Source organism: Odontesthes bonariensis, chromosome 10, assembly GCF_027942865.1.
Source record: "Odontesthes bonariensis isolate fOdoBon6 chromosome 10, fOdoBon6.hap1, whole genome shotgun sequence".
NCBI lineage: Eukaryota > Metazoa > Chordata > Actinopteri > Atheriniformes > Atherinopsidae > Odontesthes > Odontesthes bonariensis.
Genome location: NC_134515.1, coordinates 19,647,089 through 19,670,529, shown reverse-complemented (window position 1 = coordinate 19,670,529; position 23,441 = coordinate 19,647,089). Strand labels below are relative to the sequence as shown.

Sequence of the window (23,441 nt, the reverse complement as noted above, 5' to 3'; positions counted from 1 at the left end):
TGGATGTGTCGGTGTTGTTTGACTTGGCTCAGTGTCAGTTTTATTACTCCAGCATACTTACAATAATAAATTCCTGCAATGTCTTTTTCTCTCTTTAGCTTTTGGCCAAGTGTGTTTAGATGGTGCTAATTTTACTTGAGGGATTTTTTTTTTCAGTTGCATACTCGTACTTTAAAGATGCTCTGACTTGCCAATATGCACAGTCCATCTTTTTTTGGGAAACTAAAACACTTCATTTTGCTGTTTTCTCTTCAGCAACCCGTCCACCAGGCGGTTGCCATGTCGATGAGTTTCAGTGTCGGATGGATGGCATGTGCATTCCTATGCGCTGGCGCTGTGATGGCGACACAGACTGCATGGACCTCAGTGATGAGAGCAACTGTGAGGGTGTCACCCATATGTGTGACACCACAGTAAAGTTCAGCTGCAGAGACTCTGGTAAGGACTATTTCAGCTGTCCTACATAGCAGAGGCTGGTAACCAACCTGTAACAGTGTCAGTGTAAGATGTCGTGTTCAGTTACAATAAAGGTTTTCCCCTCTAACAAACGATGACGAATAATGTTTCTGGTTCGACCGTGAAGTAAAATCAGACTTTTGCAATTCATTTGACAAGTGGTCAAAAAATTCTGAATGGCAATTAAAACTGTTTGCTAAAATAAATTAATTTTGATCTCAAATTTCTCTGCAATATATTCTGGTTTAACTAAGCCTTGAAATCGTTAGAAAGCAGACTGTAGAAATATTCTAAAAATCCACATTTAACCCTGTTCAAATATATGCACTGTTAATTCAGTATTAATGGATCGATCATCTGTGCTGATATGGTTTATTACAAAAAGATTATTGGGCTAGAAATTCCTAACATGACATATATAACTCCTAACTCATTGGCAAAGACATCATCTTTGAATCATCAAGTTTTTGTTATTTTTTTCCCCCCACAATATTTTATTTTACCAAAATAAGTTTTCTGTAGAGCCGTTATTAGTTTCTAGATCAGCTGTGATGTCAAGTTTTAAGTTCTAAAGCTATAAACTGTGAACATATGCCATCCTGTGTGTTGAAGAGAGAAGTAATTCTGGCCAAAATGCATTGTTTAAGATATAAGCTGAGATTTTATATTTTGTGGCCTTTTCAGCTCGCTGTATCAGCAAGGCTTGGGTGTGTGACGGTGACAGCGACTGTGAGGACAACTCTGATGAGGACAACTGCGAGGCTTTGGTGTGCAAGTTATCCCACCACATGTGTGCTACCAACGACTCCATCTGCCTGGCACCTGAGAACCTGTGTGATGGCACTGACGATTGTCCGGATGGCTCTGATGAGAAACTTTGTGGTAAAAAAAAAAATATGTGTGTGTGTGTGTGTGTGTGTGTATATATATATATTTGAAGGCCTCCCTACACATAAAACATGATTTTTTTTTTCTAGTTTCATAATTGAAACACAACAAAGAGTACATACAGCATCTTTTCAGTCAAAAATTCCAATCCTTTCTTTTATGCTTCTTGCAGATTTATGTTCATCAGACAATGGGGGTTGTAGTCACAACTGCAGCATCATTCCAGGGGAGGGCTTCATGTGCTCATGTCCCTTGGGCATGGAGCTGGGAGCTGACAACAAGACTTGCCAGATCCAGAGCTTTTGCGCCAAACATCTTAAATGTAGCCAGAAGTGTGAACAAGAGAAGTCCAGCGTCAAGTGCTCTTGCTATGAAGGCTGGGAGTTGGAGGCTGATATGGAGAGTTGCAAAAGCACTGGTAAGGAAAACCAGGACCATTTCCTTTTTTCTTTTTTTTTTTTCCCGTTAGAAGGTTGAGATATAAACAGCTGTGGCTTAATTTCATCAGTGGCAAACAGCTGGTTTTGTGCAGATGGATTTTGAGAAAAGATTTAAAGCACTGAGACACTAACACTTTTCTGGACACTATTTCATGTTGTTTTTAGATCCCTTCAAGCCTTTCATCATCTTCTCCAATCGGCATGAGATAAGAAGGATTGACCTTCACAAAGGAGAGTTCAGTGTGCTTGTACCAGGCTTGAGGAACACCATTGCCTTGGACTTCCACCTTAACCAGAGCACACTTTATTGGACTGACGTTGTGGAGGACAAGATCTATCGTGGAAAACTGTCTGAAAATGGAGGTAATTTTAGATGACGTTGAAAAATGGATGGGGCAGTGGAATGCATGGCCTCCTAGAACGCTCTGATTTACATATTAAGATTAAGATCCGATTTATTGGTCATGCATACATCCATACACACGAAATTTGTCCTCCGCTTTCAACCCATCCAGGTTGGCACCTGTTGACACACACATGCAGATGGTCACACACTCAGAGAAAGATGCCAACCTGGAGCGTTGGGCAGCCATGAAGCGCCCGGGGAGCATGGGGGGGTACGGTGCCTTGCTCAAGGGCACCTCAGCTGTGACAAGGAGGTGGACTGACACCCCTCCAGCTATCAGTTCCACCAATCTTTTTTTTGAGTGGCGAGAGTGGGAATCGAACCGACAACCTTCCGGTTATTGGACGACCGACTCTAACCATATGTAAATAATATGTACATAATTTGTACATAAGTACATTTTTCAGTGTCCTATATTTGTAAGTAATATAAGAAAACGGATGATAGCGTGAGCAAATCCTGTGTTTGTCTGAGCATTTCTGGGAAATGACCTTCCTTTGAGTAAAGACATTATCATTCCTCAGAGCCAAATGTTTCTAAAAGGAGTGTGTGGACAGCAGTGGCAGTCTGTGACCCTGAATAAATCTACCAGGTCATGGTCCGCCTTTCTTGTTCCAAAACCCCAGGTCTCCTTGCCAATCAAGGTTGTGTTCCCAGCACAGCACTTCAGGGGCACACGGAAGGCTTTGTCTCTTCCCATTTGTTTCAGTACTCACTGTGCGTGACTGTTGCCAGAACACTGGCGTTGCGCAGGAGGCACAAAACTTTGCAGTTCTATTTCACAGCCCTCCAAGTATTCCATAAATATAGGCCTCTTGAGCAAGGAACAACATTTGGACCAGTTCATAGATCAGCTCCGGCTGCTCATTATGGAGCCCATTTCAGTGTCTCCAAGCATGTACTGGGTATTGCCAACAGCATAATAAAGACTACCATGCTTACACACAGAGGGGCAGCCATTACTCCAGCATTCCTTTTAAGTAAACTGTGTAGAGGTCTCGGTCTAATTATTATTGGAAGGGTTTATGATCTTTCTTAGCCAAAGATGATCACACATTTTGGTCTTGAACTTAGTTTTCATCAGAGCCTGTTGTTTCTGGGAAATTATTAAATAGGAGATCTGGTGTTGGTTGCTTGTTTTCTTAGAAGTGGGGTTTGGATAATGGTGCATGTCAGAGTCACATCAGTAATGTTTGCCATTCGCTCAAGGAAAAGGCTGCGGAATTCCTCAGTGTTTTAATATATTTATTGGGGTAATGCACCATAGATGCTGGATAGATACTAGTTGTTCTGCTTGGTGAAAGTAACTTGAACAAAGCCCCCTTTCTGCTTAAATCTATAACATTGAAATACTGTATAATGCTAAGACATATGAATCCTGTCCCCTGTTTCAGCTTGTTACTTACAGTCTGCTTGCCAAATACGTGATAGAGAACAAAACACCATCCAATTTTTGAGTTTGTGTTTCTCTGTCATGTGTTCTTATCAGCCTTGACAAGTTTTGAGGTGGTGATCCAGTATGGACTTGCTACTCCAGAGGGCCTAGCTGTGGACTGGATAGGAGGAAACATCTACTGGGTGGAGAGTAATCTGGATCAGATTGAGGTGGCCAGATTGGATGGGACCATGAGAACCACTCTGTTGGCTGGGGAAGTGGAGCATCCCCGGGCCATCGCACTAGACCCACGTGATGGGTGAGATGAAGGGATTCTAGAGTGAAAACCACCATAGAAAATGGAAGCTAGTGAAATTATTCAAACTTTTTTTGTTGATAAAGATGGATATAGTAACCCTGCTATGTTTTCCACAAGCTGCTGTTTTTTCCATGTCATTTTTCTTTTGTTATGATACGGTCCACATCTCAAAAATCCCTCACACTGATATATTTCTGTTGGCAGCATTCTATTTTGGACGGACTGGGATGCTAGTCTGCCCAGGATAGAGGCAGCATCTATGAGCGGTGAAGGCCGACGGACCATCCACAAGGAGACGGGCAGCGGTGGCTGGCCTAACGGACTCACGGTGGACTGCATGGAAAGACGTATTGTCTGGATTGATGCCAGGTAGCATTTGCACTGCATCCACTTATTACATCACTTCCTGGTTTGGTTCCCCCTTTGTTTTCCTTTCATGCATTTTTTGCAAACACGCAGATGGTCTTTGATTATGTAAAGCTACATACTAATCATCAATTCACATTGGAACATGATCAATGTTGTTTTTTTTTGTTTTTTTTTTTAAATCCTGTTATTCAAAGTATACATCTCTGTCTTGTATCTTTTAAAGGTCGGATGCTATCTACTCTGCGATGTATGATGGCACCGGACTGATTGAGGTCTTGCGGGGTCATGAATATTTGAGTCACCCCTTCGCTGTCACTATGTATGGAGGCGAGGTCTACTGGACTGACTGGAGAACCAACACACTGGCCAAAGCCAACAAGTGGACTGGGCACAATGTCACTGTAGTCCAGCGCACCAACACACAGCCCTTTGACTTGCAGGTCTACCACCCATCCAGACAACCCCAGGGTATGTTTAACACCAAATAACAGATGCATATAGAAAGCAAATGGAACAACACATGCTCACAGACAGACGGTCATATCTCAGATTTAAGTTGCTAAGTTACCTATGTTGACCGGCAGAGCTTTAATTTAAAGAGGAATGGTAAAGAACTCGCAGTTCATTGCTGACCATGTTATTAACGGGTCCTGTTCCACTAAGACAGCTGACCTTTTACAGCCGTGAGATGTGGCAGCAATTCGGACACCTCCTGCTGCTTTGATGATCAGAGAGTCACCTCACAGTTTGTTGTTTCCCACGGCCCGGTTAGGAAATAGCCCTTGTCCCATATCTGTTGTGCCAGTGAAAAAAATGATGTACATGTTAACCTGATGTGTTTTTTAACTCTTTCGGTGCCAAAGACGTCTATAGACGTCAATTGCGTTTTTTAACGGAGCGGGCTGGGGGACAATCTAGCGGAGTTTGTCACTAAATCTTAGGCTTGTAAACACTAAACAGAGAATATACTGGCAAAATTACCCGCAAGGTGGCAGCAGTGCCACTTTTCACAAAAAAAAAGAGCTTGTTTTCTCCGTTTTTTTGGTCAAACAGCTGTTTTTGGTGAAACCAACCTATGTTCTACTGTCTATTACTAAAGGACTGAAAATGGTAGAAACAAACTTTCTTTTCCTGATGAAAGAAGAGAGTCTACTCTTTCGTTTGATAATTTCGGTGTGTACATAGTCATAAGACACACTTTTCTGTGGGTCTTGGAAAATCAGTCAAAATACTGTAAAACACTTGGCAGTATGGCTCTCTCTTCACTGAAAATGGCTGGCAGCCAATGAGTTAATGGTAATTTACAAATGGCAGAGGAGACTCAGCACTGAATCGGTGTGTGCTTACACACATCAGGCTGGTGTCATGGAATCAGCTGAGTAAGAACGGCATCTTTAGTCGGAGCAGTGTGCTCCGTGATGCCACTTTGCCCTTACACACAACCCCATTTCACCCCTGTTAATACCTCCCTTGCCAGCTCAGAGGCATGTCGGCAGCAGATCAACAAGCCGCTGTACTGATGTGACACTGATGTGCAATGAAGGCGCATCCGTCCCGGCTTAGAAGGCATATGTGAAAATGGCAAATGAAGGCCTCCTGCAACGCAAATGTCACATGTCGATCTCCCAATTAAAATGGCAAAAAGGGATGTAACAACTGTTGAGCGGCATTCTGTCAAACCAAACCATCACTTCTTAATGTTCAGCAGGCAGTGGCTGTGAAATCCCAGGGGTCTGTAAGCAGCAGAGAGGCACAGGGTCTTGTGATGTGTGACAAGAAAATTGATTTTAATGAACCGTTAACTGACAGCTGTAACTGTTCCCTATGACAGTGATGACACGACTAGCTGTGTTTACAGATCTGGTAAACAGTCTTGTTTTTTTTGTTTTTTTTTAATATGGTATAGTTTATTACTACAATCCATAGTGAAGGCTGCTCTTTCTCGTGTGACCCATCTTTGCCTTTTTTTGTTTTTTCGTGAAATATTGTTAATAATGTTTTCTTCTTCTTAGCACCCAACCCATGTGCCACCAGTGATGGTAAAGGCCCTTGTTCCCACCTGTGTCTCATCAACTTTAACCAGACCTTCTCCTGTGCCTGCCCCCACCTCATGAAGCTGCAGCCTGACAAGCGCACCTGCAAAGGTAAGGATAGATACTGTGGCTTAAATTCAACTAGCTTTTTTTTTTTTTTTTGTCTCAACTTAAATCCAGTCATACACTGTCCATGCTATGAAGGATCAAAGAATTAGCTTTCATGTTTGCAAAAATTTGTACCTACCACAGTTTTTTTTTAGTTCGGATGGGTTCTGCCCCTGAACAGGACGTCTCTTAGATCTCCCCCCCTTTGGTGCCTCATTGCTTTAATTTCCCCTTCATTTATTTCCGTGTGATTTCTTGAGTGGGTTTGATCATGATTTTGAGGGCCGTCTGTGGAAATTTATACACGCAGATGCTCAAGTTCTCAATATGAGTGTCTAAATCCTATCCTTCCACAAAACAATCCTTATCACAGCAGTGTTGATGTGAGGATAATTGGATTAGTGTGATTGATGCATTCCCCATTAACACAGGAATTTTAACGGATCAAACCTTTCTAAACTAAGAAAAAAACCTTTGAATTAAACCTTCGCATCTACAACTTAAACTCTACTAGTTTATTCTAGTGGTATGAATTCTTGAATGATAATCGGTTATCTTCACCTCTGACCTCCTGAATTAATCCAGCCTAAACAAAGGTGAACATATGGTTTATTGGTTCTTTCAATCTACTGAGCATCTGTTTCCTGGGATCCAGCTGGTTACTTTTGGCAAGTAAAAGAGGGTGCAGCCTAAACTTTGCAACAATATTTATTGCAAAATATAGATAGGACAAACATCAACTTGAGATTGATGGTCAGAAGGCCAATTTTACTCTTCTGCTGTTTTGTAGAAATGGGAAAAGTACAAAAGCTGCACAATGTGCTTTTTTTTAAATTTGGTCCATTGATAAGTTAACATTTTTATAAAATATACCTAAGAAATTATTCATTTTTGTTTTCCAATTTTCAATATTTTTCTTTCTTTCTTTCTTTCTTTCTTTCTTTCTTTCTTTCTTTCTTTTTTTTTTACTAGAGTTCCGCAAGTTCCTACTTTATGCTCGCCAGATCGAGATCCGAGGAGTGGACATCGACAACCCCTACTACAACTACATCATCTCCTTCAGTGTGCCGGACATAGACAATGTGACAGTGGTGGATTATGATGCTGTGGAGCACCGCATCTACTGGTCAGATGTGCGAACACAGACCATCAAAAGAGCTTTTATTAATGGTACCGGGGTGGAAACTGTTGTGTCTGCTGGTAAGACCATTCTCAGGAGTGCTTGTTATTACAGTTTTTCTTTTTTTTTTTTATTATTATTCTTTTATTTGTATTGTAGCTTACAATTAACAGTCTCTCTCTGTATTCCCATGAAAACCCTCACCATTGTTATTGTGGTTCTGAACATTTTTAGATCTTCCTAATGCCCATGGGCTGGCAGTGGACTGGGTGTCCAGGAACCTCTTCTGGACCAGCTATGATGCCAACAAGAAGCAGATCAATGTGGCAAGGCTGGATGGCTCTTTCAAGAATGCAGTGATCCAGGGATTAGACAAGCCCCACTGTTTGGTTGTTCACCCTCTACTAGGGTGAGTGTTCTCTCCAGTTGGACAGGCTTTCATTCAACATGTGAATCATTTTTCTTATGCTATTTTTCTATTTTTTTGCTTAAAATACTGAGATTTATTTTAATCTCGACTTTGATTACGCCGATTGGAGAGTTTTGTTTTCAGCTATTTGTTTTCATAGATTACTTCTTAATTACTTGCTATGCTTCCCTGAAATTGTTAACTCACCCTTTCATCATTTGTTGTGCCTGTTATGGTGTACCATGTCTTTAATAGAACGTTGTTCAGCGTAATATAGATTTCAGTTCCACTTCACATCTTATATTATTCATGCCCCTCCTCAGGAAGCTTTACTGGACTGATGGTGACAACATAAGCATGGCCAACATGGATGGTAGTAACCATAGCACACTTTTCACAGATCAGAAAGGTCCAGTGGGTAAGTGGATGGGACTTCTATTTCCACTATGAATGTGATTTAAAAAAAAAACAAAAAAAAAACAACATAATCTCTGTTTAAGTCTTCAAAGTACATGTCGAGATTAAGAATATTGTTGTAATAGATATGAATTTATAACGTAACTCTTCTGTCCATTCAGGCTTGTCTATTGACTATGAAAAGGAGCAGTTATACTGGATCAGCTCAGGAAACAGCACTGTACACCGATGTCAGTTGGATGGATCTAAATTTGAGATCCTGGAAGGTGTCAAAGGCAAACTAACCAAGGCTACTGCCCTAGCTATTATGGGTAAGATAAAATTATGAATGTTTATAGTCACATGTTATCACTGCTAACACTTTAAATCAATAAAAAATACTAATGAATTTCCATTACTGTAGGAGACAAGCTGTGGTGGGCCGACCAAGGAACTGACCAAATAGGAACATGTGACAAGAAGGATGGTGGAAACTGGAAAGTTATGCGCAATAAAACCTCTCCCATGATGCACATGAGGATCTATGATGAGGATGTGCAGAAAGGTAACATGTCATTTGAAAACAAATATGAATGTATGCATTTTTTTATTTATTCATTTTTTGGTTCAGTTGATCTGAATCTTATATGCTGGAGTGAATGTCAGACTAGAAAAGAAAAAAAATTATTTTCTCTTTTACCGGTTTTCTTGATCTCCTTTTCCCTTAGCGGGTATCAACCTCTGCAGTAACAACAATGGGGACTGCTCACAGCTGTGTCTGCCCACCTCTCCAACAACAAGGTCCTGTATGTGCACTGCTGGATACAGCCTCAAAACAGGGCAGCAGTCCTGTGAGGGTAAGACATTGCTTAGTAGCTACAGTCACACTTGCAGTATGAATGCTGTCTTTACTAAGACCACTAACTTATTGTACTCTCTGAGCAGGTATGGGCTCCTTCCTGCTTTACTCGGTTCATGAGGGAATTAGAGGAATCCCACTCGAACCGGCAGATAAATCCGATGCCCTGGTGCCAGTTTCTGGCACATCTCTGGCAGTCGGCATTGACTTTCACGCTGGTGAGTGACACTGGAAGACATCAGTTAACAGATGAGATAGCTTGAGTGTCATTTTAAAGCTGTCATTATCTCCTATTCAGAGAATGACACCATCTACTGGGTGGATATGGGCCTGAGCACCATCAGCAGAGCAAAGAGGGATCAGACTTGGAGAGAGGATGTGGTGACAAATGGCATTGGCAGGGTGGAGGGCATCACTGTTGACTGGATAGCAGGTCACTACATAATTGAACTCATATTTTATTTTTATATCACATTAAGGATTCTACGAGCACAGATAAAGCACAAAGACTGATTTATATCTTTTTTCATTGACAGGAAATATTTACTGGACTGACCAGGGCTTTGATGTGATTGAGGTGGCCAGGTTGAATGGCTCATTCCGCTACGTGGTCATTTCCCAGGGTCTGGACAAGCCCAGAGCCATAACCGTCCACCCAGTGAAAGGGTAAGGCTCCTTGCCAATCATTTGCTTCTGCCCTCTGTAATAGTGCTGCTTTGATATACTTTCAATGTAGTCTCAACCATACTTCTGTATTTCTAAATTCCTCATAACTGCTCTTTAAAATGTGTCCTTTGTTCCTGTGCGCAGCTATTTGTTCTGGACAGAGTGGGGTCAGTATCCCCGCATCGAACGCTCTCGATTGGATGGCACCCAGAGGTTGGTCTTGGTTAATTCGAGCATCAGTTGGCCAAATGGAATCTCCATCGACTACGAGGTGTGGGCCACAAATAGTAACACTGCTCTTAAGATCGTCCTAGACCACTTTTATTAAGAGGATATTTCTCATATCTGGTTTAAATACTGGTTGTATGGCTTTCATAGAGACTCTTCTATTGGTCTGCTGTTCTTTTGTATGCAAGAATCATTCTTAACTTATACTTGGTAAATTATAGATCATTATGTGTCCTGTTTTTCATAAATTTGAAATAAAATGCATAATTAACTGGAATTAATGTACACCATGATAGTTTTAAACACTTGTGCTTATTCTAAATTCTGCCACCACTCCATATTACTTAATCAGCCGATATATATCGGTGTATATATATACCGATATAACCGATAATACATATATATATATAATATATATATATAACCGATAATAAATATATATATATTTCAGAATAACTCATCTAGCTTCAGAGCTGTCTCAAATTCTCATTTTTGCCTCAGCGTTTTCCTAATATCATCTGTTATTGTTAGCATTAGTCGCTGCAGTGACCTACAAAATGTATTGGAATGATTTTTTTTTGTCTATGTGCTTGATATTAAGTTTACAGGTTAACAGCAAGCCAGAGTTCATAAAGTTCACCATTATGCCATTTATCTGATTATTTGATGCCATTTATTTTTTTCTTCTTTTAACTGTAGGAGGGTCTGCTGTATTGGTGCGATGCCAGAACAGATAAGATTGAGCGCATCAACTTAGAGACTGGAGAGAACAGGGAGTTGGTGCTGGCCAGCAACAACATGGATATGTTTGCTGTATCTGTGTTTGAGGAATACATCTATTGGAGTGATAGGTCAGGTTCTTTGTTATTCTAAATGAAGCAGAGGAAAGGTTTCTTGGTGTAATGGGTGTTTAACTATTGTTGTCTTTTCTTCAGGACTCATGCAAATGGCTCCATTAAGAGAGGCAACAAAGACAATGCTACAGATGCTGTGCAGCTCAGGACAGGCATTGGTGTCCAACTGAAAGACATTAAGGTTTTTAACAGGGCCAGACAGCAAGGTGGGAACATAAATAAAGTAACCATAAATCCTAAAGTTTTTTTTTAACTATATTTTGCAAAGACATCCTCATAAGACCAAAGAGGAGAGCTTGTCCTGACATGTGTTCAAAACACAGAATGGTAACAACTTTCACCACAAAAAAGATTGATTAACACCACTCAGGCATCAAAGAAGTGCAGTATTTTGTTAGGATTATTATTTTTGTAACGGGTCAACTCATAAACATGTCACACTCTCTGCAGGCACAAACGTCTGCAAAGACAACAATGGTGGCTGTGAACAGTTGTGTCTTTACCGTGGCAACGGGGAGTGCACGTGTGCCTGTGCTCATGGCATGCTGGCAGAAGACAACCGCAGCTGCCGAGACTATGACGGATACCTGCTGTACTCAGAACGTACCATACTGAAAAGCATTCACCTGTCGGACGAGACGAACCTCAATGCGCCAATAAAACCATTTGAGGACCCTGACCATATGAAGAATGTCATCGCCCTCAGCTACGACTACCGAGGAGGTGGAGGGAAAGGAGCCAACCGCGTCTTCTTCAGTGACATTCACTTTGGCAACATCCAGCAGATCAATGACGATGGGACAGATCGCAAGATTGTTGTGGACAGTAAGTTTTCAGGCACCAGTTGCATTTCACTGTTTTCTGCATTCCCCAAAATACAACCAGAATATCGCTTAGTTGCGCAGCTCCTAAACATTTCACCACTCTGTGTAAATATACTTTGGCTGTGTTACTCTGTGGGACCTTTTTTTTGGGGGGGGGGGTTAAATTCACCCCATTAATATTTGAAATCTTTTTGACACTGTCAATAGATGTCAAGAATACACACTTTCACTGTGTTTTGCTTGTTCCAATACGTAACTGTCTTTTAAATGCTACTCTCTAAATTATTCAAGAGTATGTTTTTAGATTTGATCCCATTGTATTTAAAAGACCCCAAACCTGCTCTTCGTTAACAATATTCAAAACTTGTGCTTATTGATGTTGCACTGAGATTTTTCAAAAAGGACAAGATGAAAATTGTGAGTTTTTTGACACAACAATAACAGAGTCTATTTCATTTAGAAGAGTTAATCCAGATGAGGTTAAGGAAGTGTTTTCATCCTGATAAGATTAAGATTTATTATTATTATTATTATTATTATTATTAAGATTCAGTTGATTGAATTGACAACTTTGTTCCACCCATATAGATGATTCAAATATGACACAATTTGTGACAAACCATCCTAATGGAATAAACGGTAGATGAAAACTCCTCTTTACATCTGCAGTTGAACTCCTCACAGTTTATTATATTTAATATCACTTGTAGTATTTCATATGGAAACTCGAGGTATATTTCAAATGGGAAACACATATAAAGTACATGTTTACAATTTCCAGACCTAGTAATATGTATAAGTTTAGTCCAGGATTAAGTTGGTAATAGTTATTATTTTCACCTTTTGGTTAAAGAGTCAGTGTTGACCTCTCTCTGAAGTTGTGTCCAGTTCGAAAGGATGTACTGCGTCTCTGGTCGTCACACAGAGACAACTAACCAGACAGTTTTTGCAGCATGCCCAGCGTGCTCTGCCTAGCTCTAATAATTCTCGTCTAAACTTCTGCGACATTAAGACATACAACACAGGGTTTATCACTGCTACTGAGCATGACAACAGTCTGGCCAGAAGGGCAAAGGTACTGTTAAGACGTGAACCATTTAGAATTCCTCCAATGATGGAGAACATGAGGGCATAAGAGGGCAGCCACAGCAGTGTGAAAACTAGGACCAGGAGAGCTGAGGTGTGAGTAACTTGGCGCTGATAACGTTCCAACTGTGAAGCGTTCCCTATCCGCTGTGCATGCCGGAGGAAACAGTAGATCTTGGCATACATCAGAACAATGATTCCAAGTGGTAGAGCAAAACCGAAGAGGAAGAGGGCGATGCTGTAGACTAGCTGGCTGAAGTCAGACAGGAAGGCAAAGCAGTATACTGTGTGTGACACTGTAATTGTGCGGAAGACAAACTGTGGTGCTGCCAAGGCTGAGGCAGGGATCCAGAGCAGAGCCACTGCTAGCTTAATGCGCCTGTTCATCCTTAAACGATAGGCCCAGATGGGGTGTACTACTGTTAGGTAACGTGTCACAGCTAAAGCTGCCAAGGTAAAAACCGAGGCAGTTGAGCACATCACGCCCAGGAAGCTGATGGCTTTACACAGAAAATCACCGAAAGGCCAGAAGCCCAGGGTGATGGCAGAGGTTTGGAAGGGCAGGCAGAATAACAGGAGCAGGTCAGCAGCACTCAGAGCCAGCAGCAGGGTGTCTGTGCCATGGGGAGGTTGACTCTCTTTCTTTCTTCTTCCAGTTAGGATAGTGATGACCAGTATCTGGCCCACAAGTCCAGTCACCAGAATCAGCACATCCAGGATTAGCACCAAGGCTCTGATCAAATCATGTTCTTTGTTCCCTTGGTCAATGCCACTGTTGTTTATTTGCCCCAAAGTCTCCATGCAGTCACAGTAAAAGCCGGTTCATTTAATATACTGTTGATGTTAAGTATCAGAACAGCATACAGTATCAGGGTGACAGATCTGTTGGCTCCAGTACATCTCTTAAACTATATTAACAAGCATAATTACACTCAGCTGAGGCAGCTAGTACTTTGATAATGATAGCAATTAGTTAAGCTATTAGGATCACACTGGTTATTTGGCCTCTTCGCTGATGTCTTTAGTCTGTGCTCTCTCAGGAGAAATTTTTTTTTTTTTTTTTAAAGTGTCTTGTAAATTAATTTTTTTGGTTTCGAAAGCTGTAGTTTCATTTGCAAAAATAAGGAGGATATCCTTTTTCAAGTTCCCAAAAATGGTTAAGTTGGCTTCTTCCTGAGCAACATCATGGTCCTGTTGGTGTCTGGATGAAAGTCTCGTGAACTTTTTAAAGTTGGTTGAACATAACACTCCTTTTCTGAAAGAAAAAAAGGCATAGAAGACTCAGAGAAACATATCAGTTTTTATTCAGAAAGCTGCATCAGCATGTCCTTTGTAATTTAAGGAGAAGCCGTTTGGGTCAAAACTCAGATAAGTTTTGAGGGAAGTGCAGCAGCTGCTCTGTGGCTGTATAGATTCTTGACCCCGTGAAGCAGTAAACAAATTCATCCCAGTGCCTGCTAACAGACACTCCTTTTTAAAAGCAGTCAATGCTACTTAATGCTAAGTGCTCACCACAGAAGAAGACATCTTGCCAATTGTGAAGCTCCTCAGAGACTCTTAACATGTAGACTCCACCAGCAGACTTGATGTACAAAAATAAGTGGTATTAAATCCATTAGGGGAAATAAAAAGGTGTGATCAAAATAATGAATAACAAAAGAACATCTCTGGTGTGACATGGACTGTCTTACTACTCCTGAGATTGGCTCTATTCCGTGTGGCGGTAATCTTCTCAACGGGTTCTATGCACTGTTTGCTCAGTAACCAGGGGCTGAGCTAGTTCGGCCAATGGGAGGGAAGTCTATGATGTCCCTCATTATATAATCCTGGCCTGTACACACTTTATTTGTCCCTTTTCAGTGTGTGATTTTCCTGCAGTCAAAGCAATTAATTCTCATTTCTGTTTGGTGTTTGAAAAAATACAAGAACGATTTGTTTGTTTGGCTATATATTTATCCCAGATCTGGCCATTGAATTGCAGGTTTGTTTGGCCTTAAAAAAATGTCCTGCATTAGGTTTGAGTGCCGCACTTTGATGTTAACCTGAAAGATCTTTTAAATGGCAATTATATACTTTTAGCCAAGCGCGGACAATAAGTTCAGATTTTTATTGTGTGCCTTAAGTGGTCATAAATGTGGTTGCTAGTGTTACTGAAAGACATGGCTACACACTATGGATCCTGTAAGGCTACACTACCCTTTTCCATAGTGTGTTATGCATCTCATGGGCTCCACAGAAAAGATCTTTTACCACTGTATGGCATATCAGTGCTTGGTCGAAGGATAAAAGGGAAGCAAAGATATTGGAAGAGGCTGTTTTATCTTCTCCATTCATGGCCGGATTTATTTTCCCTCTAAAAGTGAGTCTAGTTGTTCCAATTGTAGTTTTGTTCCCAGAATGAGAAGCCCAGACCACGACTGAGCATATATACAAGTTTGTATGTGCAGGCAGATAACCATGAAACGACAGGATAAAACAGACACTTTAAAGTCTCTCCAGGAACAGCTGCTCTGGCACACGCTCAGATCTGTGTGGTATCACTGTCAGTTTACTCTTTTCGCCTTCTCTTATTCTTCGCCAATGTTACACAATTCAAAAGCTGATGAAAGTGGATGTAAAAACCTGAAAAGCAATTACCGGGCACCTCTTTAGTAAAGTCTCTCAGGGTTAATTCTGGGGCAACTGTGACAATGATTAATGTTTTGTTGAATTCTCACTAAAGGTTCTCTTTAAAGCTCATACTTACACCCCTGAGATGTTTTTTTTTTTTTCGGAGTGAAATAAAGAGTTTGTTCTTTTCTTCTCAAAACTTTGGCTTGGCAACAGCAAAAACAACTTTGTTAAAATATCACCATGGGTCCAACTTCCTCTCATTCTGTCTTACAGATGTCGGGTCAGTTGAAGGCCTGGCGTACCATCGAGGTTGGGATACACTCTACTGGACCAGTTACACAACCTCCACCATCACTCGCCATACTGTGGATCAGAGCCGCTCTGTGGCCTATAACCGTAACACTGTAGTCACTATGTCTGGCGAAGACCACCCCAGAGCCTTTGTGCTGGACGAATGTCAGGAGTGAGTCATTAATATCAAATCTTGGTGTTCTGCACTAAATCACGACCTTTTTTTTTTTTTTTCTCTCTTTCTTTTCTCTCATACAGCAGATTTCTTTTAGTTCAATCAGCCTCAACATTTTTGACAAAGCTCTCACTGCATGTCACAATGCTTGTCCTCTGTTTGCTTCCACCGTAGTCTCATGTTCTGGACCAACTGGAATGAGCTGGCTCCCAGCATCATGAGGGCCTCTCTGAACGGAGCCAATGTGCTCATTATCATCGGCATTGACATTAAAACTCCAAACGGTCTGGCTATAGATCACCGTGCTGAGAAACTCTACTTCTCCGACGCCACACTCGACAAGATCGAACGCTGCGAGTATGATGGAAGCAGCCGTTACGTAAGGCAGCCCTTTAATTTGACTTTTTATAAAGAAGATGTCTACGAGGTGCGGATGAATGCTTCATGAACCTGAAATTATGTTCAACAATGTTCTACCTTAGGTCTTGCTGAAGAGTGAGCCTGTCCATCCTTTTGGCCTGGCTGTGTATGGAGATTACATCTTTTGGACTGACTGGGTGAGGCGGGCTGTCCTTAGAGCTGACAAGTACACCGGAGGAGATATGAAAGTGCTACGTGCTGACATCCCTCAGCAGCCCATGGGCATTGTTGCAGTGGCCAATAACAGCAATAGCTGTGAGTATCACTGCTGTATTATCAACAGTGTTGTCATTTTTAAGTATTAGAAATGCAGAGCGAAGTGTGTTCTTGTAAGGAACTTATTATCGTCATTATTTCCTAACTAACCCCCCTGCGTTCTTCAGGCGAGTTTTCTCCGTGCCGAACAAATAACGGAGGTTGCCAGGACCTGTGTCTGCCTACATCTGATGGACGGGTCAACTGCAGCTGCCGTGGAGACAGACAACTTCTCGAAGATAACACCTGCTCTTGTAAGAGAGACAAAGGAGACGTTTTCAACAGTTTGACAATGTTTTCTTAGAAAGCCATCCACTTTTTTTTCTTTTCCCCCCCTAAATTTGAGTGTTTCTTTCTCACCAGCACTGAATATGTCATGTGGGAGTGTCGATGACTTTGAGTGTGGAAATGGTGACTGCATTAACTACAGCCTTACCTGTGATGGGATGGCCCATTGCAAGGACAAGTCTGATGAGAAGCAGTCCTATTGTGGTGAGTTTTTAAATGATTTGATTGTAACCAGGGAGTTGTCACGGGTCATTTCCATCTTACATTGGAGATTTTAAGATATTAAGAGATATTAAGAGTAGTTTAGAATGAGTACACAACATGGTATTAGAACAATAGAAAAATGATAGCCGTAAAATAGTCCAATTATTTTTTGTATTTTAAGCTCCTGGGTTAATTAAATGGGTGAAGTAAGCCATATGATTTCAACTCAACAGTTGTGTCAAAGTAGTGAGTTGATAGATTTAAATGGAAAAAAACGTGCACTTCTCTTTCTCTGTAGCCAATCGCCTTTGTAAGAAAGGCTATAGACGCTGCATTAACGGCCGCTGTATCGGCCACCAGTTCTGGTGTGATGGCACAGATGACTGTGGAGACCATTCAGATGAACTGCCCTGCAACAGTAAGTATTCTTTGTCCAATTCCAGATTTTGACAGTTGCACAAACTTTATTTCTGATTTTTAAGATTTACGTGTTATTAGATTTATTCTTCCCACAATGTTTTTCTACCAACTTTCACATTTTAATTATGTTTCCGCAGGATTAGTTTTTCATGTGATGAGTCCTTCAGTGGTTTCGTTGCCTTATGGAAACCCTTATTGACTGACTCTTTTTTTAATTGTAATTATTCAGGAGTTATTATTATATATTTTCCTGCCCTAGTGTACTTGCTCACAATGAGTTTATAAACTCTTTTTCTTTTTTCTTGCAGTGACACTGTGCAAAACAGGGGAGTTCCAGTGCAAAGATGGAAGCTGTATCTCCAACTACAGTCGTTGCGACCAGGTGGTCAACTGTGGGGATGCAAGTGATGAAATGAACTGCCGTATGTAATCCACCATATTTCTCAACAGTGTTCTTTGTCCTTACTACTTTACCAGTGGGACTGTTCGGAGAAAATTCCTTTTGAAGAAAATAAAAAGCCATTTAGGGCATGCACTTCTCATATCAAGTCTTTTGACCCACTGGAAGTGTGCAGGGTTGTATTTTTCTTATGTTTCTGTTGTTTCTGGACTGCAGTCGTTGGTCAGACCATATGGAGGCACTAGCTTCTGACAGCATGCTGGAGTAAGGATGATAACATAGCAATCAATTCAAAGCTTGAATGTCTGAGTAAACAGAAGTGTACACAAACAATTAGATGATTCAGCAGGTTCCTATGGGATTGTATTGACTTTTGTGAATGTGTGAAAGCATCTAATTGTTTTTCTGGAGAATTTTAAAGCTTTATTGCTTTGGTCTTCGACTGGCTGCAGTCCCAGTTCCTTGCTCAGAACACCAATGCTGCTTTGCTGAATTTTGAAACAGTAACCACATTTTAAACAAATTAGATTTTTATTCAGTCTGTAATGAATGTAATTTCAAGATTCTGTTGCTAGCAAATGTAGCTTAGAGAAACCTTTTCATTTTTCTCAGAAACTACGGATTGCTCCCGTTTCTTCCGCCTTGGAGTTAAAGGAGACTCCTTCCAGAGCTGTGAGAAAACCACTCTGTGTTATCTGCCCTCGTGGGTGTGTGATGGCAACAATGATTGCGGAGACTTTTCTGACGAGAAAAACTGTCCAGGTGAGGTTCCTTGTTTCCTGTCTAACTCGTTTCTACCTTTTCTTAACGCATCAGAGGCCCGACATCGTGTTTTCCTGTTCTTTTTCAGATCAACGAAAGCTTAAATGTCCAGTCAACTTCTTTGCTTGTCCCAGCGGTCGCTGCATTCCTATGAGCTGGACATGTGATAAGGAGAATGACTGTGAGAATGGCGCGGATGAGACACATTGTGGTGAGTCTTCTACAAAGTTGTCCTCGTATTTTTTTACACAAAACTTTCCAGAAAGTTCAGGTTTTTAGGCATATCATTTTTGTTTCCTGAAGTAGAAGGACAAAGTATAACATGTATAGTATACCGTGATATCCTATACTGTATATGTTGTACAGAGTGAAGTGGTTGAAACACACCCAACTTCCAAAATGCATTTTACAAAACGCTAAGTTCTCTTTCATCTTTCTTGCAGACAAATTTTGTACATCATCCCAGTTTGAATGTGGGAACCATCGCTGCATTTCCAGCCACTGGGTGTGTGACGGCTCTGATGACTGTGGCGACGGTTCTGACGAAGACCAGAAATGCAGTAAGTAGCATTTTGCTTGTTCTTCCTCTCCCAGTCATTTGACTGCATGCACAACATTATATGATATCATTCCATCATGTAACTTTTGTATGACGTCACAGAGTCCAAGACCTGCAGTCCCGAGGCTTTCCAGTGTCCAGGCTCTCATATGTGTGTGCCTCAGCGTTGGAAGTGTGATGGAGATAAAGACTGTCCAGATGGAGCCGATGAGAGTGTTAAAGCTGGCTGCAGTAAGTGAGACGGTTACAAAATGACCCCAAGGACAATCTGTCCTCTTTGTGTTCTGACTGCGTAGGTGCCCAGAAATATTGTTGCTTACTTTTAATTAACAAAAGTGTGATTCTTTCTGCTTCCAGTGTACACCAACAACACATGTGACGTCAAGAATGAGTTCATGTGCCAGAACAGGGAGTGTATCCCCAAGCACTTTGTGTGTGATCATGACATCGACTGCTCTGATGGCTCAGATGAATCCCCAGAATGTGGTGAATTTTTTTTCTGTTCATAGAAGAAAAGAAAATACAGGAGATTAAATGAGATGCTGGGAAATCCTTTCTTGGAATACAGTATTGGTTGAAATAATGGGATTATTTTTGTTGTACCATCAACTGAATTTGAGATTACTTATGTGTGATTTCTTGCTCTGGTGTAGAATACCCAACATGTGGTCCAGATGAGTTTCGCTGTGCCAATGGCCGCTGCCTCAACCAGAAGAAGTGGGAGTGTGATGGAGAGTTTGACTGTCAGGATCGTTCTGATGAAGCTCCCAAGAACCCTCGATGCACAGACTCTGGTAGGTTCATGATCAGTATTTTTCCTTAACAACTTCCCACTAACGAAGCGTCGTCTTGTTACAAAGACAGCAAGTCTATTGAATGTAGCAAAATGTAGTCTAGCCCAAGCTGAATGTAACTGAGATTCAGAGGTTTAGTCTGAATTTAAGTCTTGCCTCTTTTTATTTTTCGTCCTGATCCCCTGCATTTCACAACAACATCACAACATTTCCTGGTGTGCCATCCAGTTTTCTTACATATTTACTCAGTTTGAATTTTAGCAAATTAAGATATCTCAAAGAAAGCATATGTACATAAGGGGACCCCATTGCAAACTGCTTTAAAACCAAGACTTTTCAATCAACTCTATTAATGTAATATGTTACTTCTGTTTGCTGTCTGTGATTTTTAGAGAGGACTTGTAATGATTCGGCTTTCATGTGCCATAATGGGAAGTGTTTAAATGAGACTCTGCTGTGCGACCGTAACGACGACTGTGGTGATGGTTCTGATGAACTCAACTGCTTCATCAACGAGTGTCTCAACAGTAAGCTGAGTGGCTGCTCGCAGCTCTGCGATGACCTCAAGATTGGCTTCAAGGTAGGCCATCTAATTGGTTATTTAAAGGAAGTTTTTTTTCACTTTTTAACTGTTTTCTTCCAAAGATTTGCAAAGGAAAACTCATCAGTTATAAACACTAGTTAAAGGGGAACCTGATGTGAAAAGGTCTGGAGCCTCCATCTCTGGTCTCGTAGTTATGCAAGACAATGACACGTTTTAGCCCCCCCCCCCCCTTCTTCTTTTTTTCTTAAAGCAGGTGTCTGGTCTTAGAACAGCTTGAACTCTGTGTGAACTCTGGGAGAGCAGTGGAAACACTTTGAACACCAGCCAGATATTTTTTTTTTAATAATTTCGGGGATGTGTTGTAGATTGAGTAATTATGAGTTTGGTGTTTCCACTATATATGTACATATTGTCATTTCAGAATCAAAAGTTTTTCCTCACTGCATGTACCAGATTAGTTGACTACAAATTCACAAATGTTGCAAATAGGTTTAAAAATATGATTGCGTGTTTGTGTTCTTTCAAAACTCCATTCAGATAATTCAAGCTTATTTTGACTGGTAATGAGTACATTCTTTAAATGGTGGTGGTAAATAGAACACACTCACACACTCATACAGTGTCCACAGTGCTTTTTCTAAGCACTCGCACACATTCATACACCGATGGACGCAAACAAACTGGATGTCAGCTTATCTTTTATTTACTCGTGTTGTGTGACAGCCTTCCATGTTCGATGTAGATACTTATGCAGCTATTTGACAATGGCTGGTTTTCATGTAGTAGTAAAAATATATCTCTTACACCACTGCAGGCTCTTGTAACTGGTCCCAACTAAGAGTGAGAAGTACCAGAATCATTAATCAGGGAGATTTTTGACATATCTTCTCTGCTCTTGGCCCCTTCAGTGCAGGTGTCATCCTGGCTTTCAGCTGAAGCGCAATGGGAAGACGTGCGTGGATATAGACGAGTGCACAACCACCTACCCCTGTTCTCAGCACTGCCTCAACACACACGGCAGCTTCCGCTGCCTCTGCGTGGATGGCTTTGAACTAAGCCCCAATGACCCCACCATTTGCAAGTCCACATCTGGTAAGGCAGGCACATGTGTGCTTTCATCACAGTAGATGCATATATCTAGTTCAGTCCTGAGTAATATGCTTTTCTTTTGGTGTTTTGTGTGTAGAAATTGAACCCTACTTGATCTTTGCCAACCGTTATTACCTGAGAAAACTCAACCTGGATGGCTCCAACTACACTCTTATAAAGCAGGTGAGAAGCACGATTGTCAGTTTGAATAAACTTTTCATGTTCTTGCTGTTATCACTCATCAGATACTGTTCCTACCTCATTTTTTTTCAGGGTCTCAATAATGCAGTGGCTCTGGACTTCCACTATGCAGAGCAGATGATCTACTGGACAGACGTGACCACTCAGGGCAGCATGATTCGACGCATGAACATGAATGGAAGCAACATGGAGGTCTGTGAGGACATCTTGACATCTTTTCATTTAATTAGATATTTGAGCTCTTTTTTTTTTTTTTTTTTTTTTTTTTTTTTTAAGTGAACCACTGGACACAGTTGATACATCTGATACATTTTTGTTGACATTCACTTTTAGTTTTGTACGTGATGTGAGTGTCAGCTAAGAGGGTTTTTTGCTGTGTTATCATTTGACCGATCAACGTTACAGGTTTTGCACCGAACTTCCCTGAGTAATCCAGATGGTTTGGCCGTAGACTGGGTTGGTGGGAACTTGTACTGGTGTGATAAAGGCCGGGACACTATTGAGGTGTCAAAGCTTAATGGTGCCTACCGAACTGTGCTGGTTAACAACGGCCTTAGAGAACCGCGTGCTGTGGCTGTGGATGTACGCTATGGGTAAGAAACATCAAGTTAATTGCAACCTTGAAGTTTTAGATGTCAATACATTATTATTTAAATGTTGTGTCCATCACCGACTGGTTAGGTACCTTTACTGGTCTGACTGGGGTGATAACCCCCACATTGGGAGAATTGGGATGGACGCCACCAACAGAAATGTCATCGTGAAGGATAAGATTACCTGGCCCAATGGATTAACTTTGGACTTCATCAATGACCGTATATACTGGGCTGATGCCAGGGAGGATTACATCGAGTTTGCCAGCCTGGATGGCTCTAACAGACACACAGGTAACAGACAAGCAGGCTCTGCTAAGAAACGGGTTCAATTACAGGGTATGTTTTAGATTATCTAGCGTAACAAACTCTAACAATAAAGACTGCACTAAGAACACTGGTCATAAACTCTGTAAATCAGTCCAGGTTTTCAGACGGGATATGTGCGCACTCATCTGGACAGGGTGGTGGTGTTCTCAGATGAGCAATCGCAATCATGCAAATGGAGTCGCATATCTATAATAAAACTAACAAACCATATCTAAAATAAGAATATAGAATAAAACAGACTGGAAGATACACAGCTTCAGATTTAAAGCAGAAAGAAAGCTGTCAAGTATTTCTAGTAATTAAATTTTTCATTTAGTTTTTTTTTTTATTAAATCAAATTATTCATTCATTATTTTTTTTAAGAGAATTAATTGGCCGGGAGGCTTACATGTGTCGATTTCCACCATCTCAAATAGCTCCAGAGCAAGTTAGGTTTCCAGCATAAGTTTCCATGGTGATTCAGCCCTAGATGTGAAGAATACAACCTGAAGTTTCCTCTCTAAACCACATTCTGCTTTTAGTACAAGCCCTTCTGCACACAAAATTGTTATTCCTACCGTGTTTTCACACTAAGAACAGCTTGAGAGGCACAAACATGCTTTGGCCCGTATATTAGTTTGTAGAAAGCAAAGCTATGTCTGTGCAGTCTTTTTCAATAATAATGTGA

General features: G+C 41.0%; 2 protein-coding genes across 2 annotated transcripts in view; one reads left to right on the top strand and one right to left on the bottom strand.

Moving 5' to 3' along the window:
* Positions 1-23,441, top strand: part of LOC142390903 (low-density lipoprotein receptor-related protein 1-like) — an 85,096-nt gene that overhangs the window by 46,984 nt on the left and 14,671 nt on the right. The window contains exons 21-60 of the mRNA XM_075476766.1: positions 256-438; positions 1,141-1,338; positions 1,517-1,762; positions 1,950-2,147; positions 3,680-3,884; positions 4,089-4,253; positions 4,477-4,721; positions 6,266-6,397; positions 7,367-7,594; positions 7,749-7,923; positions 8,247-8,341; positions 8,502-8,651; positions 8,744-8,884; positions 9,048-9,176; positions 9,265-9,396; positions 9,477-9,611; positions 9,715-9,844; positions 9,989-10,115; positions 10,772-10,923; positions 11,008-11,132; positions 11,377-11,751; positions 15,723-15,912; positions 16,090-16,294; positions 16,398-16,590; positions 16,719-16,844; positions 16,954-17,082; positions 17,381-17,500; positions 17,811-17,924; positions 18,515-18,664; positions 18,753-18,875; positions 19,108-19,224; positions 19,326-19,454; positions 19,581-19,709; positions 19,877-20,017; positions 20,410-20,597; positions 21,470-21,653; positions 21,748-21,833; positions 21,924-22,043; positions 22,257-22,444; positions 22,533-22,738. Of these exons, the coding sequence (XP_075332881.1) occupies positions 256-438; positions 1,141-1,338; positions 1,517-1,762; positions 1,950-2,147; positions 3,680-3,884; positions 4,089-4,253; positions 4,477-4,721; positions 6,266-6,397; positions 7,367-7,594; positions 7,749-7,923; positions 8,247-8,341; positions 8,502-8,651; positions 8,744-8,884; positions 9,048-9,176; positions 9,265-9,396; positions 9,477-9,611; positions 9,715-9,844; positions 9,989-10,115; positions 10,772-10,923; positions 11,008-11,132; positions 11,377-11,751; positions 15,723-15,912; positions 16,090-16,294; positions 16,398-16,590; positions 16,719-16,844; positions 16,954-17,082; positions 17,381-17,500; positions 17,811-17,924; positions 18,515-18,664; positions 18,753-18,875; positions 19,108-19,224; positions 19,326-19,454; positions 19,581-19,709; positions 19,877-20,017; positions 20,410-20,597; positions 21,470-21,653; positions 21,748-21,833; positions 21,924-22,043; positions 22,257-22,444; positions 22,533-22,738 (6,504 nt within the window). The remainder of the gene's footprint in view (positions 1-255; positions 439-1,140; positions 1,339-1,516; positions 1,763-1,949; positions 2,148-3,679; positions 3,885-4,088; positions 4,254-4,476; positions 4,722-6,265; positions 6,398-7,366; positions 7,595-7,748; positions 7,924-8,246; positions 8,342-8,501; positions 8,652-8,743; positions 8,885-9,047; positions 9,177-9,264; positions 9,397-9,476; positions 9,612-9,714; positions 9,845-9,988; positions 10,116-10,771; positions 10,924-11,007; positions 11,133-11,376; positions 11,752-15,722; positions 15,913-16,089; positions 16,295-16,397; positions 16,591-16,718; positions 16,845-16,953; positions 17,083-17,380; positions 17,501-17,810; positions 17,925-18,514; positions 18,665-18,752; positions 18,876-19,107; positions 19,225-19,325; positions 19,455-19,580; positions 19,710-19,876; positions 20,018-20,409; positions 20,598-21,469; positions 21,654-21,747; positions 21,834-21,923; positions 22,044-22,256; positions 22,445-22,532; positions 22,739-23,441) is intronic.
* LOC142390905 (galanin receptor type 1) lies at positions 12,606-13,637 on the bottom strand. The gene has a single exon (XM_075476773.1). The coding sequence runs from the start codon at positions 13,635-13,637 to the stop codon at positions 12,606-12,608; it is 1,032 nt and encodes a 343-aa protein (XP_075332888.1).

Excerpts from the sequence above, each read along its gene's own strand:
- LOC142390905 (XM_075476773.1), bottom strand. The coding sequence starts at position 13,637 with ATGGAGACTTTGGGGCAAATAAACAACAGTGGCATTGACCAAGGGAAC.